Source organism: Idiotropiscis lumnitzeri, chromosome 3, assembly GCF_059441095.1.
Source record: "Idiotropiscis lumnitzeri isolate Australia: NSW breed Sydney's pygmy pipehorse chromosome 3, RoL_Ilum_1.0, whole genome shotgun sequence".
In the NCBI taxonomy this organism is placed as follows: domain Eukaryota; kingdom Metazoa; phylum Chordata; class Actinopteri; order Syngnathiformes; family Syngnathidae; genus Idiotropiscis; species Idiotropiscis lumnitzeri.
The window spans coordinates 274,047-287,393 of NC_142393.1; the positions used below are offsets into that span (position 1 = coordinate 274,047).

Here is a 13,347-nt window from a genome sequence, read left to right on the forward strand (position 1 = left end):
TTTTTTTCTGATTGACAGAATAGTTTTTCTCCAACCATGAAGGAACTGCGAGGAAACTAAACTGTCCAGTGCTTTTTACCTCCAACACGAACAGCAAATCACCACCAAGAAGAAATTCACACAGTTAACCATGACACAGACCAATTTTAATATTATAGCAAACAAACAGGTGCAATTGTGTTTTAAATCACATAGGCACTGCAATGTCAAACAACTTGATCAAAAACGTTGATCATAAAACTCAAATAAATGTACACTGCCTTAAGATTGTAATCATTGATTTCAGTGTTTCATTTCAAGCAAAGCCCAACTGTGTCCACGGATACCGTTTGTAATGCTTTATATTTCATTAAACATTGTGCATGTTTAACAAATCTATATGAAGATCAACGAGAGAGCAATACTTTTTGGTTGACCAACACTTGGCCCACTGTCGTATCTAAAACAAAATTGAATCCGTCTTCACTAAGAGCTGAGAGAAGTGGCTTTTTTTTGGGGGGGGGGGGTCAGCACAGGAACTCAACTTTTATGTGTCGGCATCAATCCTGTGAGCTGTAAAGAACAAGAACAACAAAAATGATTTAAGACTAATCAAGTATAACCTACGGCAAATCTGCTGCGGCACATCATTGGACCTGGGTAACAAAATCAACACTCTAGCGTTGCGCTTTGTCGATCATGTTGCATGTTTGTTGGCAAGTAACACAAAGAAGCTCCGCCAGCCATCGTTGCTCCAAATGCAACTCAAGTGCTCGGAACTCACATTGCTTTGGTATCCTGAGCGCTTCAGCGTCACCTGACAGGACTTGATGCATGACGCCACGGAACTGATACAGCACCTTTAGGCTCTTTTCCTCCCCCACGCAGGGGTCGTAGAAACCTGGGAGGCCCGACTAAAAGACATATGAGAAAAATAAAGCAGAGTGACAATACAAATTTAACAATATTAATGAAAACAAAAAAAGAATCCAGATTTATATCATATGGGATTTTTGTCAATGGTGGGGGCTTGCCGAAGCGACTCCAACTAAATATAAACACGTCATTTGTTCGGCCAGGTTGCCAGCAACGTGAGTTGGCTGAGCTAACGCAGCATCACCCAAAAAGGTTTGGTGAAAAGCGGCCTCAGTGTCGGGATGAAGTTGAAAACGTGCTCATGTACCTTTGCGGCCTCGGTGAGGATGAGTTTGGAGTCTTTCACCAGACACTGCAGCGGCACGCTCACGTCGATCACCTTGGCCCGCTCGTGTTTGCGGCTGTTGTCCGTTACAAACTTGCCATACCAAGCGTTGAGGATGATGAGACCTAGTTTGGAAGGCAGCGGTGGGTTGAGCAGAGCGCTAATCAAACGCAGCCGTACTATTTTGCACGCCTCAACAGCAGCTGAGCGAATCCCGCACAACTTTTTCCGTCTATCGTGCCGGTGGCCTCGTCATCAGCTCATTGTCGAAAACAGCCAAAAGACAAAACAAAAACAAAACTCAAATAATTCAGCTCCATCGCAATTTCATTTGCTCAATCAAATTTGCTTCGGAGGAAGAAAGGCCACGCCGCATCGAGCACATTGGAACTCAAATGTTTGAAATTTTCAGAGCGAAACAAGCGTTTCCCACGGATCGGCTGCGCTTTGAGAGCTCGCAAATCGTACCCATTCGAGACTCCTCGGCTTCAATAATCCTCCGCACGGACTCCTGCATGAGCAAGACCTTGACACGTGAAAAAGGAAACAAAATGTGAGATGGGATGCAATCTCTCCGTCTCATTTCATCCGCGAGCGGCGCCTTTCAACATTTCCTCTGGCGTCTCGAGCGCAACAGCAACGTCATGGCCAACCGAGCGCTCACCGCCGCCTCGGCCTCCTGCTTCTTCTTGGCTATGTTGGAGGCCGAACTTTCGCGCTGCTTCTCCAAGTCTCTGTTCAAAGAGCGAAACAAGAAGGTGGTCATAACGCGTGCGGTGCCGGTCTGGTCCAGAAAACGTCTTACTGTTCCTTCTGGGCTCGCACGTATGGCCGAATGATGAGTTTCTGCATGGCGAGGTAGACGACCAGCGGCCCAACCGTGGCGTAAAAAACGGCACTTGGCAGGAGTTGGTCAGTCAGGTGAATAGGGAAGAAATACGTCTGGCTGGCTCGGTTTAGCCTGCGCGCACAAAAATCACCATTCAACCAACCGCAATTTGTGCTAAATAAACTTTGATTTGCAAATCATGTTCCGTCTGTATTTAATTTAAGACAACTCAAAGATAAGATATTTGAAGTTGCTCATGAACTTAAACGTGGCGCAGGCGTGACTTTTTCATTTCACAAAATTCAAGAAACGTTTGGAAAGGGGAATTCTTTCTCATTGTTGCCTGACGTCCACATTCTGTGGTCTCCTCTGTCACATTTTACGCTTCCTAACGCGCCACCCATTTTCAACGGGAGAGCGGTCTGCACTGCGGGCAGGCCGCTCTCGTACTCGCACTCTTTTTGTCTTGCTGAAATAAGAACGTCCAAGAAAAAGTCGCTGCACGCATGGCGGCACGTGTTGCTCCAAAACCTCAAAGTCCCTTTCAGCACAAAGACGTGCACGTTATTTGTGCCGTTTGCACCAACACCGCTGCCCCATTGCGTCACAGATGCTGGATTTTCTACTTTGCGTCCAGAACAGTCCGAATGGTTCTCTTCCGCTTTGGCCCGGAGGACGCGCTGTCCACAATTTCCCAAAACATTTTGAAATGTGGACTCGTCAGACCACAGAACACTCGCTGCCGTCCTGCCTGTTTTGTATCTTTTCCCGCGGCAACACGCCCAATTCGAATGATCGGGATTGTTCTATCGCGTGGGCAGACCTTGCTGAAGATCGGATCGGTCGATTCAGGTGTGTTGCAGCAGGGAGAGATGCAAAAGAGTTCTGGCCAGCGGCAGCCGAGGAACAGGATTGAGGAGACCTGCCGTCGTTGAGGAAATGGCAAAATTCTTTGCAATTGGACGTTGAGGAACGTTGTCCTATTTTTCTCACGCAGGTGTTCACAAGGAGGGGAACCTCACCCCATCTTTGCAATCATGGCAGCCACCTGTTCTCAATTAGCCTGTTCACCTGTGCGACGTTCCAAACAGGTGTTTGGTGAGCAATGCTCAACTTTTTTTTGCCACCTGTTCCAGCTTTTTTTGGGGAACAAAAACTTTTAGGTTCATGATTATTTGCTAAAAAACAACGGAGTTGATGAGTTTGAACATTAAATCTCTTGCTTTTGGAGGGTATTCCATTAAATCGAGGTCGGTCGACCATGATTTCCAGATCATTTTATTCTGTTTTTATGTTGAACACAACGACTCAACTGGGTTTGTATTATTGAAAGCCAAGCACATCAAATGTGTGATTTTCTTTTGATGACACGAGAAAAAGATGCCGGAGCCTCAAAAAGGTCAGGACAACTTGAAATGGTGAAAAAAAAAAAAATGCTATTTCACCACAATTCAGTGTGACAGTTTTCAGCCCTGATTCAAAACTATTACGTTCACACGTAAAACGCATTTCGAAAACAGCGACATGTGAATTGTTGACAACAAACCATTAGCATGTCGCAAACATACGCTTTTTAATTTTTTTTTAAAGCGCCACTTTGCTCAATCAAGACCAGCTCAGGTAAAATGAATGCACTTTTTGAGTTCCATACCCGTCAATGGCAGTGAATGACACTTACTTGACCTTGAGAGAGACACCCTGAGGCACACCGACGCTGACCGTGGCCCCTAAAACGCTGTGTCGACTGATTTTCCTCTCAGCACCGTATTCGAGCACAGTCCCAAAGAAACCAGACCTGCAACGCACACACACAAACTCAGACAACCCGGCTGGCTGTGGCAAACATCCACAATCGCGAGTGGATTATCACAAACAACAACATTAGAAGCAGGCAACAAACTTTATTGAGCCCTTAATCTTGGTCTGGTCTTCATCCTGGAACTTGTACTGGTAGCTGATCATCATAAAAGTGTGTGGAATGCCCAGCTGCAAGGAGAGAGCAAACATGGCTGACAGGCAACGGGAGTGGGCGCACGCACACGCACGCGCACCTGCATTGCCAAAGTCAAATGGCTGCTCTTGGTGTCCCTGACGATGCTGGTGTTCATGGAAGACTGGATGCCCCAACGCCACTGCAGATAACCCATCGTGTTCTTGTCAAGGTGACGGGCCAGCACCGTGCTGACGCCGGGACGCACGCCTCGCGCCGAAAACTGGAGTCCGCACTGCGCCGTCACAAAGCTGAGGTGGAACGCGCACAAAAACGTCACGAAAATCTTTGAGCCAGTCAACAAACATCTTTTAGAAATCTTACAAGCGTGGCGTCAAATTTCGAAAGATCTTTATTCCAAAGAGAGGTCCGTGCGTGTCCCCGGCGCCAAGCTCGATCTGCGTGCACAAATAAAACACGACGTTGTGTCAACATGACGCTACATACAAAAATCGGCGGGGCTATCCGGCACACCCCGATCGAAACGCCAAATGCTTCTGACGTAGACCATGGCAAAAAAAAAAAAAAGTGGAGTTTGGCGGCTCTTCACGACGGAGCAGCGTACGCCTTCTGACGCACCGCAGCAGAAAAAGTGCGAGCCGGTGTAAAGTTTGAGGCGCCGCGTAAGAGGAGAGCGTACTGCTTTTAATTTGGATTGAACCACAAAAAGATGACGCGATTGACACAAGAGAGGAAGCGGAGAGTGTTAAGATATTTTCAGAGGCGGTTGTCAAATTTCCATTCAATGACTGCACCCGCGCGTTTCCGCAACAGAGACTCTCCACCCTTTGCTTTTTAGCCACAGGTACATACTGTATTAGAATGTAAATCTCGTTGACTATTAGTGTCAAGTAGATACTTTACAATCTAGTTTATGGATACAAACGGATTGTGAAGTTGACCTCCTCTCAACTTTTGAAAACACGTTCAAACTGTTTCAGGCTTCATTACTTTTTGCACAACTTGCTCTTCTCTCACAAGCAGCGGAAAGGCAAAATTGGAAACAACTTGAAATCTCCTGGCTTAATTGGATCTGGTATTGAAACCGTCCTCACATTTGGACATCATGAGAACAACGGTGCCTTGCTCGTGAGGTTCATCAGCAGGATGCAGAAGAGTTGCAGCTTCGAAAGAGTCAAAGATTGTTTGCTCACCCACCGAGGCGTTTTCGTCTCCAAGCTACCAGAAGCGTGGGAACCTGTTGGTTCTGCACAGGATGTCAGCCGTTCTTCCTGATATCTGCTGGAGCCATCCCCCCATTTTGAGGGTTACTGCCCCCGAGTGCCCCGATCACGAGTGACACCACTGATGCCCTTGCCTTCCACATTTTCTCCCATTCTTCCATCAGCTTTTCGTCTTGCTTTTTCTGGATGATGCTGTCAGTCAGACTTGCGTCACCGGTCACAACTGCCGTCTTCTGATGTTTATCCACCACCGCTATTTTGGCCTGGTTGGCTACCAGCAGTTTGTCTGAGTGGGTCCGGAAGTGGCACAGGCTCTTAGCCTGCTTGTTCTCAACCTTCTTTGGGTGGATTGCATATACAGCCAGGTTCAGAAATATTGGGAGATGGACACAACTTTCATCTTTTTATGTATGCGGCCGAGCTGATGGGGAAATAGGCGGCAAGCAGCCATCAGCTTGTATTTCAACTGTCTGCTGGCAGGTGGGTTTGATTGACGGTTTTCCTTTGACAATGACAAGCGTTGTTAGGGAGGAGCAAGTTGTGCAAAACGTACGATAAATGTTGAACACACGGACATGTGCATTCAAAAGTTGACGTTTAGAGCGCAGCCTAAAATGTCTCATGACTGCGAGTCGTGCGCGTGTCAGGAAGGGCAACATACCTCCCCCCAACCCTGAGCTGAGGTGACTCGCCTCAAGGCCAAGTTTATAGTCCCGCCTCCGTTTCCATTGTGCGTCGACAAAGAACCAGACAAGATGGCTGTGTCATTTGTGGTAAGAGGAGCCTGGAGAAGAACACACGGGCAGAGTTCAGAGCGCCTGTCACATCCCGTCTCCCTTCAAAACACCATCCGGGAAGCATGCGTCTGTCACCTCTATGGATTGTGATATGTGCATCTTGTTGATTTCCACGTGCGGGACGCCGCCTCCAACCATGTCCTCATAGTCCTCCTCGTAGCGATCAAAGAGGTCCGTGGCGTCGACGCCCACACTAATTGTTCCCTTTGAACAAAGAGCGAGGAGGAAAAAACGAGTCAAAGTCGTACAGTGCTGACTTGCAATCAGGCACAAAGGGAACAAATTCGATTTGATTGCTTGAAAAGAACAACTGCAGACTTTTTACTTGCGTCACTAAAACAATCCAGTATTTGAATTTGCTTAGGAAAGGTCAACGCACCTTTGGGTTGGTCCTTTGCTGGAGTCGCCTCTCCTCTCGCTCCTTCTGAAGACGCTCGTACTCCTCTCGGATCTCTGCAGGAGTTCGTTTCCTCTCCACCACCTGGAGCAACAGAAAACTTGATGTCTAGCTTGACTTTGCTCATCTGCCACAGAGCCCACACGTAGAGAGATTAAAAAGAAAAAAAAAGTTCAGATAGTGAACAGTTTTGCTCATATGCAAATTGCATGGAGTGCTCTGATCATCTCAACACACATCACATGCGTAAAGACTTTTTGTCATTGTCATAAAATGACAAAATTGAAGCGCATGAGTAATAATTAAAAACCCCAAAATAAACTAAATCAGGAAACCCTAAAACAAAAATAAATTACACCAAAAAAAAACAAAGGAGCCCCATAAAACACTAAAATTACCTTATAAGTCTTAATTTACCAGAGAGATGAATAAAAATGAATTAAATCTGCTCATTCCTGATTTGAGATTTTGATCACAACTGACGGATGGTAAAAGTTCAAACAGGTGACGTCCAGGGTGAGAAGGTTCTCTGATTATTTGTTGCCTCACTGAGGCGATGAGATCCGTACATCTCATCGAGGGAACGCAACCGAAGATTTTCTGGGCCATCTTAACGACCGACCACCTCCGATCTGGAAACAAGTCCTCCGAGGCCAAACTCTCACTGGACTTACCTCCCAACCGTCAACGTCAAGGCCACGCTTGCCATAGATGTCGTAGATGGCTCGTGCCTGTGGATCACTGAGCACTAGAAGAAGACAAACAACCGCAGCAAAGTATCCAGGAATGTTGGTGTTGCTCGACACTTCAAGCGGTCAGAATGTAGCGCGTTACCTTTGTAGGCTTCATGTACCAGGTTAAAAAGCTGCTCTGCTTGCCGCTTTAGTTCTGGGTCCCGATGTTTGTCTGGGTGGTATAACATGCATAATCGTCTGTACGCCGCCTTCAGCTGCTCTTGCGTCGCCTGAGCCACAACAGAATCAAGATGAATATGGGGTGTCCCCCAAAAATAGATACACCTTTAGCAACTTATAACTCAAATTGTTTGTTTTTTTTTGCACATTGAAACAAATTATGTCAAAACACACATAAATGGATATCCAGATAAGTATATACGGTCATGGTTGAAGTGGAGCCTATCGCGGCCGTACAACCTGGATTGGTCACCAGGCAAAGGGATTTCATTCCATTTGCCCAAACTTCTAAGTTCTTTTCATTTTTATGTACTCAAGTCAACTTTATTTATAGAGTGAATTTTAAAACCAACCACTGCTGCATACAAAGTGATGCACATGGACTACAAATCGGCTGTACTAAAACGCAGACATCTGACGATGAATTAATAAGTAAGCATCAAGCGGCAGACACTTGCCAGTTGGAGTGGCACTCTTGTCAGTGTCAGCTGAGGAGCACGCTTTTCATCAGCGAGATGTGAGCACTAAAGCTGCCAAATTGCTAAACGACATTCAGTGTTGATTATTGGTCTTAAGAAAAGTGGAAATGAGGAGTCACTTGTTCAAGATTAATTGTCAAGAAACATTTGAAGGACCCAATTAAGATCAGGAATGTTCTCAAATTTACATTTTTTACTTGCCGTATATCATTTCTATTCTAAGTACTTGCAGTGTGCGGACGGGGGTTTGCCTTGAGCACTCACATGACAAAAAAAAAAAAGGAAAAAAAGACGCCTGCATGTGTATATGGCACACTGCTCTCTGCATTAGAAAGTTGGGCTAGATGAAGAAGTGACAGCAAAGTCGAATCGAATCAACCGCAAGTAAATCCAGGTGCAGTCAGTGACGTTAGCATTAGCAAACTAGCCCTGTGCCAGGTGCAAGAAATCAGTCAATGAGAAAAAAAAAAGCTCCGTTGGCCGGAGTGGCGGGATCGTGCACTGGACTCGTCCGAACAGTTTCGTTGAGGGCTTGATTCTTCAAGTAAAACTGCCAGCCTTCAACTGGGTTGCCGACGGAGAAAAAGTTTCCGGCAGACGTCAGAAACCGAAATCAATGTCGACGGTGACAAGTTAGCCGTTTGGCTAACGTGGAAACTTGAAGACAAACGTTGCCTCAAACCAACATCGACAGATGACAAAGTCGACTGCTTGAGCACGCTGACATGTAAGTCGTTCACAAGGCAAATGCAAAAATGTAAAATGTACCTCTCGCCGAACATTGAGAAGCGAATAGTAATCATCACTGGAGATCTCCTCGTCGTCTAAGGAAGACGCCATGTTTACACCCGGTCATGTCTTCTTCGTCACGTTGTCAGACTTGCACAATATGGCTGCCCGCCCGCTATCTGGCGCCATCTGGTGTGGCGGATGTGCAACAAAAAGACATCGTTCATCTCCACATTTTCGTGAACGCGCTCACCTTTGACACTTTTGGAATTTAAATGATACTTTCGCTTCAAATAATTCGCTTTCCGAAATTTCTTTGCTGTTAACAAACCACCTGTTCCCAAGAAGTACAGTTTTTGGTTACAAAGCAGCGGCCAAGATGCACACTTCAAATTAAGCATTTTATTTTCATTTGAATGTACATTTAACTATGTAGGGGTTTTAACTTTGCTACAGAAATGAGACAGTCTAACATATCCGATACAACTAATATTAGCATCATTCAAGGTTTAACAATCAGAACCTAACCCAACAAGGACTAGTTGGTGGCCATTAGCCGGAAAAAAAACTGTTGCAAAATATAGAAATCCACATGAGTACTTCAGGCCTTTCACACGATGCTTCTATTTTACTTTTAGTAGCAGAAACCTTTTTTTCATTTCGTTCATTTTCTTTTTTTACTGTGCAAGGCCAGCAGGCATCAGAGGAGCTGTCCTTTCAGCACCACCTCGTCCCGCATTTCAGCACTGAAGGCCCACATCCAGTTAATGTGGGATGAAGGCTACCCTCAAGTGCAGTATTTGGCAAGAGTGCCAACAGCAACGTGTATCAAGCTCAATGATCTGTAATTAGATGGCCTGTAGTTATTAACGCGGCCACACTATTGTCAAGCCTAGCTGCACCACCGTAATAGAAAGAGGCAATCTTAAAGGCTCACTACATGATGCACGAGTGTGCCTTTGCTCCCAAATTTCTTTAACACAACAGCTAAATTGGCTTCATTTAGCAAGTCAATGATTTACACAATGGTGAGAAGGATATTGGTATACCGGGTACAGTCAACGACTTATTTACACAGAGATGGAGGAAAGCTGACGATTGCCAAGTCATAACCCCTCAACCTGTGACATGAACTGGGACGTGCAGCATTGCAAAAGTGCATTTAAAAAAGGGGATCAGAATATTCAGAGCTCCTCCCTTCCGCTGAAAGAATGATCATGAACACCCCCCCCCCCCATCAAGACACGGTGTAGTTTATGTTTGGCCTTATGTCAGCTGGGCTCACGTCCAGACCCTGCGGTGACCCTGAACAGGCGGCTGGACAGAAAAGGCTTGGTGACATGGAATTGTGGGCTTGCCATGTTGCTGTCAGGAACACGGCAAACTTCATAAAACGAAGGTGCAAAGCTTCTTGAAAGCCAACCGACGGGCGAGACAACAAATGTGAAGAAAGTGATTCGCGCGTTTGTTCCAAACGGACTCTTGTGCAACGCAGGATTGATTCCACTTCCGTCACACATCTTTGATTGACCACCGAGTTGTTCGTTTGCATTTTCAATCTCATGTATTCATTGTAGCTGTTTATCGTTATTTTATTTGTTTCAGTTGGAACTCGTTGTTTCCCGTTTTTGCTTCTTAACATGGGAAGGAGACTAACTTGATGGGCGAGAAAACTGAGGCCTGCAAAAAATTGCAAGAAAATGAGAGGCTGGAGATGCTTGGTCTTGTTTTGGCTCACTGTTGCATTGCTTAACCGGGCTTCAAGTAAAGTGACCCCAAAGGGTAAAACGGGCTAAGCCGACCCATGCTCCGGCCTCGCATTCCAATGAGATCGCTCAAAGGCCGAACTTGACTGGAATCAGTGAAGGCAAATACGGTGGAAACGTAGACGTAATTTGTTACAAGGCTGCGTCAGCGAGCCAAAAAGTTCGCAAGCTGAGGCAAATGGCCCCATTGAAATGAATGCAAATGGGATTTATGCGTTCCAGCACCACAGCCAAGTCGCCTTAACGAGTGGCCATTGAAGACACTTCGCCAGAAGCGAACGACGGGCCTGGCCGACAAGCTCGAGCGGCTGCAGCTCACTGGGAATGGAAAGTTTTTTTTTTTTTTTTTAACTGGCTGCATTCAAACGGGATGCCGAGACGGCGCCTACTGAGGAGTGGTTAGAACCCTGACCGCGCTCAGCCCACCCAGCGAGAGCTAGGAGTGATCCCTTGAAATTGTGAACACTGGCAGACACCGTTGACTATTGACAATGATCTTCGTTTCCTCATCATTGTGAGAACTCATAAACATGAGCAGTGTCTTCTCATAAATGATTAGCATTCATTATTCATAATAACAAAATAGCATTCAAGTCACATGTTTGGAAGTGTGCAACTGGCGTTCATCAGTGGCCAAGAAGTCGCTCTCTGAGGTCTGCTCAAAATTGGCCATGAGTGAGTTCACGTGCGACTCTTAAAATCTGCTCGTCATCAGCACCAGCCCGACGACGCCGCTCCGATCTTTGAGAAATGTACAATTGCCCAAAGTGACTCAGCAAAACATCGCAACGTTATATTGGACTGAACGTTCTCATTCCAAACGCACATGAAGAATATTATTAGAACGACATTTTTATTGCTAAGACCCGTCCCATTATTTCCGCTCATGTCGCAGAAATCATAATTGATGCATTTGCTACGTCGCACCTCGACGATTGGAATATACTGCATTGCTCTCTGGTCTTCTCGCGTCTCGTTTTAAAATTCTGCAGCTTGTACAAAATGCTGTGGCTCGATCCCTGACAAAAAAAATGTTTGATCAAATCCACTTTCAATGGCTCCCGGGCCACTTGAGATGCCATTTCAAGGTTTTGCCACGTCCTTATAAAATATGACATCGCACCTTTCTGTCTCGTTGATAAGTGGTTTGTCCACAACACGTTGGTGTTTTAGATTTTGATCGCGAGAGCCGATGTGAAGTTTGTCGGTTCTCCAGCGCTTCATCTTCTTAAATGGAATATTCCAACTAACACTCAATGTAGGAATATTCCGCATTATGTGTTCAATGTTGCCAACTCGGCATCTTTTCTAGTCCGGTCATCCTGGAAGTGCAAAAATCTGCAGCCCCTTCTCGAGGTTTCTTATTTTTGCTCAGATGTTGTTGTTGTTTTTTTTGTTGTAGTTTTTGCCCTCTTGGGGGTTTGGATCAGGGGATGCCGTGAATATTTGTCAACTGTGGGCTTGGGGAGCCCTTTGTGATTAAGGAATGTAGAAAAACATTTCTCTTGACTTGATGGAACTCTTCGCCAAGAAATTGTAAAACAATCTGAACTCGTATTGATTATTGATTGATTAACAACATTTATTAGATCGTGGATGAGCCTTCGGTGTCTGAATAGGAAGTCCTAATGCAAAACGCGCGCACACAAGACGAGGCGAGGAAGACGTGTGCGTTTGTGTGCGCGCGCGCGCGTGTGTGTTGTCAGTCAGCGGCTGGCAGCCAATCGCAAGTTGGCCTGATTCGGACGGACTCGCCGCGCGCTCCTCCACTCCCTCCGCGTGCTGTCCTCGCCGTGCACGCGCGTGGTACCCACGGTCGTGAGGAGGAGGAGGATGTTGCGCGTGAAGGGGAAATGGCTGCCGAAAACAAGCCGGAAGGTAAGAGAAATGGCATTGGATTCATTCACTTGCTTCGTGTGCATGTGTGTGCGTTTTGTTGTTGTCGGCGAACAGTTTTAGGCGGCGAGGAGGCGACGCGCGCGAGTGGACGCATTTTCACCTAAAAGAAAAAAAACCCACCAAATTAATTAATTAAAAAAAGAAGCTCAGTCAAAGCCAAACAAAAATCTCCTTGCGAGCAAGCAGGCAAGCAGGCGAGCAGGCGAGCAGGCGTGTGGAAGGTGCGCGGAGGAGGCAGCAACCGCGGCTAAGATTAGCCTGCCTTCCTCGTTAGCTCCGAAGGACGAGTGCGGGAAGTGGCGTGTTGACCGTGGACGTGCACGTTGATGACAGCGTCAGCGTGGAAACTTGTCCTCCTGCAGCTGCCACTCGCTTTTGTTTGGAAGGCAAAGCACGAGACGAGACGAGACGAGACGAGACGAGACGAAACATGTCTTGGTGGGAACGCGCGGAGCGGAGCGCAGCGGTCGCTCGACTTGTGTGCTTGGACGCGGCTCGCGTGCGTGCGTCTTTGGTTTGCAGCTAGCAGGGTGGCAAACGGGCGAACCCGGTTCCCGGCGTTTCCCGGTCGCCACTTTGCCTCCAAGTAGTACTTGGCCTACATTTCGAACGCGCGTGTCCCCACTTAGCGGTTGAATGCCGTCACGTACACCGGACGGGGAAAAGCTGCCTCGAGGTGAGCATGGAGGATGCCTTGCAGCGCCACGCAGCGCCTTGCAGCAGCCGGGCAAAGTGATGTGTTCGCACGGCTCACTAAGTTCAAGTGAAAGCCATTCCACTTAGTGGAATGTTGGACCAAAGAAGGCGAGGTGGGAAAACGGGCGAACCAGCTGTCGAATGACGAGTTTGGCAGCGCTTGCCTTCTATTGAGCTGACTTGACATGATAAGCTTGACCGAGTCACCTCAAGTAACGCATTCATTTGTTTCTAAGGCTGCAATCATTTCATGACTGCCATTCAAGTGTGTAATCGGCGGTCATTGCACGTGCACAAAAAAGAGGGCGGTGTTGGAATCTGGAATTCGCCACATTTCCTGCTTGTAATCTCTTCCCAGCCGATTTCGGACACTTGAGTTTGGAGGTGCAGCGTTCTGGTTTGGTGCTCAGAATTTCTTCCTCTGTCCATGGGAGGAATTCATCCAGCAAGTGCACAAAGTGCCACTAGGGGGTGATGTTGAGCTACA

General features: G+C 46.7%; 2 protein-coding genes across 11 annotated transcripts in view; one reads left to right on the top strand and one right to left on the bottom strand.

Moving 5' to 3' along the window:
* Window positions 1-124: 124 nt before the first annotated feature.
* dnajc11a (DnaJ (Hsp40) homolog, subfamily C, member 11a) lies at window positions 125-8,684 on the bottom strand. The gene is made up of 16 exons (XM_088291839.1): window positions 8,539-8,684; window positions 7,212-7,341; window positions 7,052-7,125; window positions 6,360-6,461; window positions 6,056-6,184; window positions 5,845-5,967; window positions 4,324-4,397; window positions 4,061-4,250; window positions 3,910-3,995; window positions 3,688-3,804; window positions 1,986-2,141; window positions 1,845-1,914; window positions 1,649-1,706; window positions 1,163-1,305; window positions 764-893; window positions 125-552 (listed from the first exon to the last, which is right to left on the bottom strand). Exons 1-16 carry the CDS (start codon window positions 8,608-8,610, stop codon window positions 527-529), a joined length of 1,680 nt encoding a protein of 559 aa, XP_088147965.1. The 5' UTR covers window positions 8,611-8,684; the 3' UTR covers window positions 125-526.
* A 3,334-nt stretch (window positions 8,685-12,018) lies between these two features.
* The window catches only part of camta1a (calmodulin binding transcription activator 1a), a 218,991-nt gene continuing 217,662 nt past the window's right edge, over window positions 12,019-13,347 (top strand). For 8 of the 10 annotated variants that reach the window (XM_088291827.1, XM_088291830.1, XM_088291833.1 and 5 more), the window contains exon 1: window positions 12,058-12,143. In XM_088291827.1, the coding sequence (XP_088147953.1) occupies window positions 12,119-12,143 (25 nt within the window). In that variant the 5' untranslated portion in view covers window positions 12,058-12,118. Of the gene's footprint in view, window positions 12,144-13,347 lie in introns of all 10 variants that reach the window. The other 2 variants (XM_088291832.1, XM_088291837.1) reach the window with 1 other exon arrangement.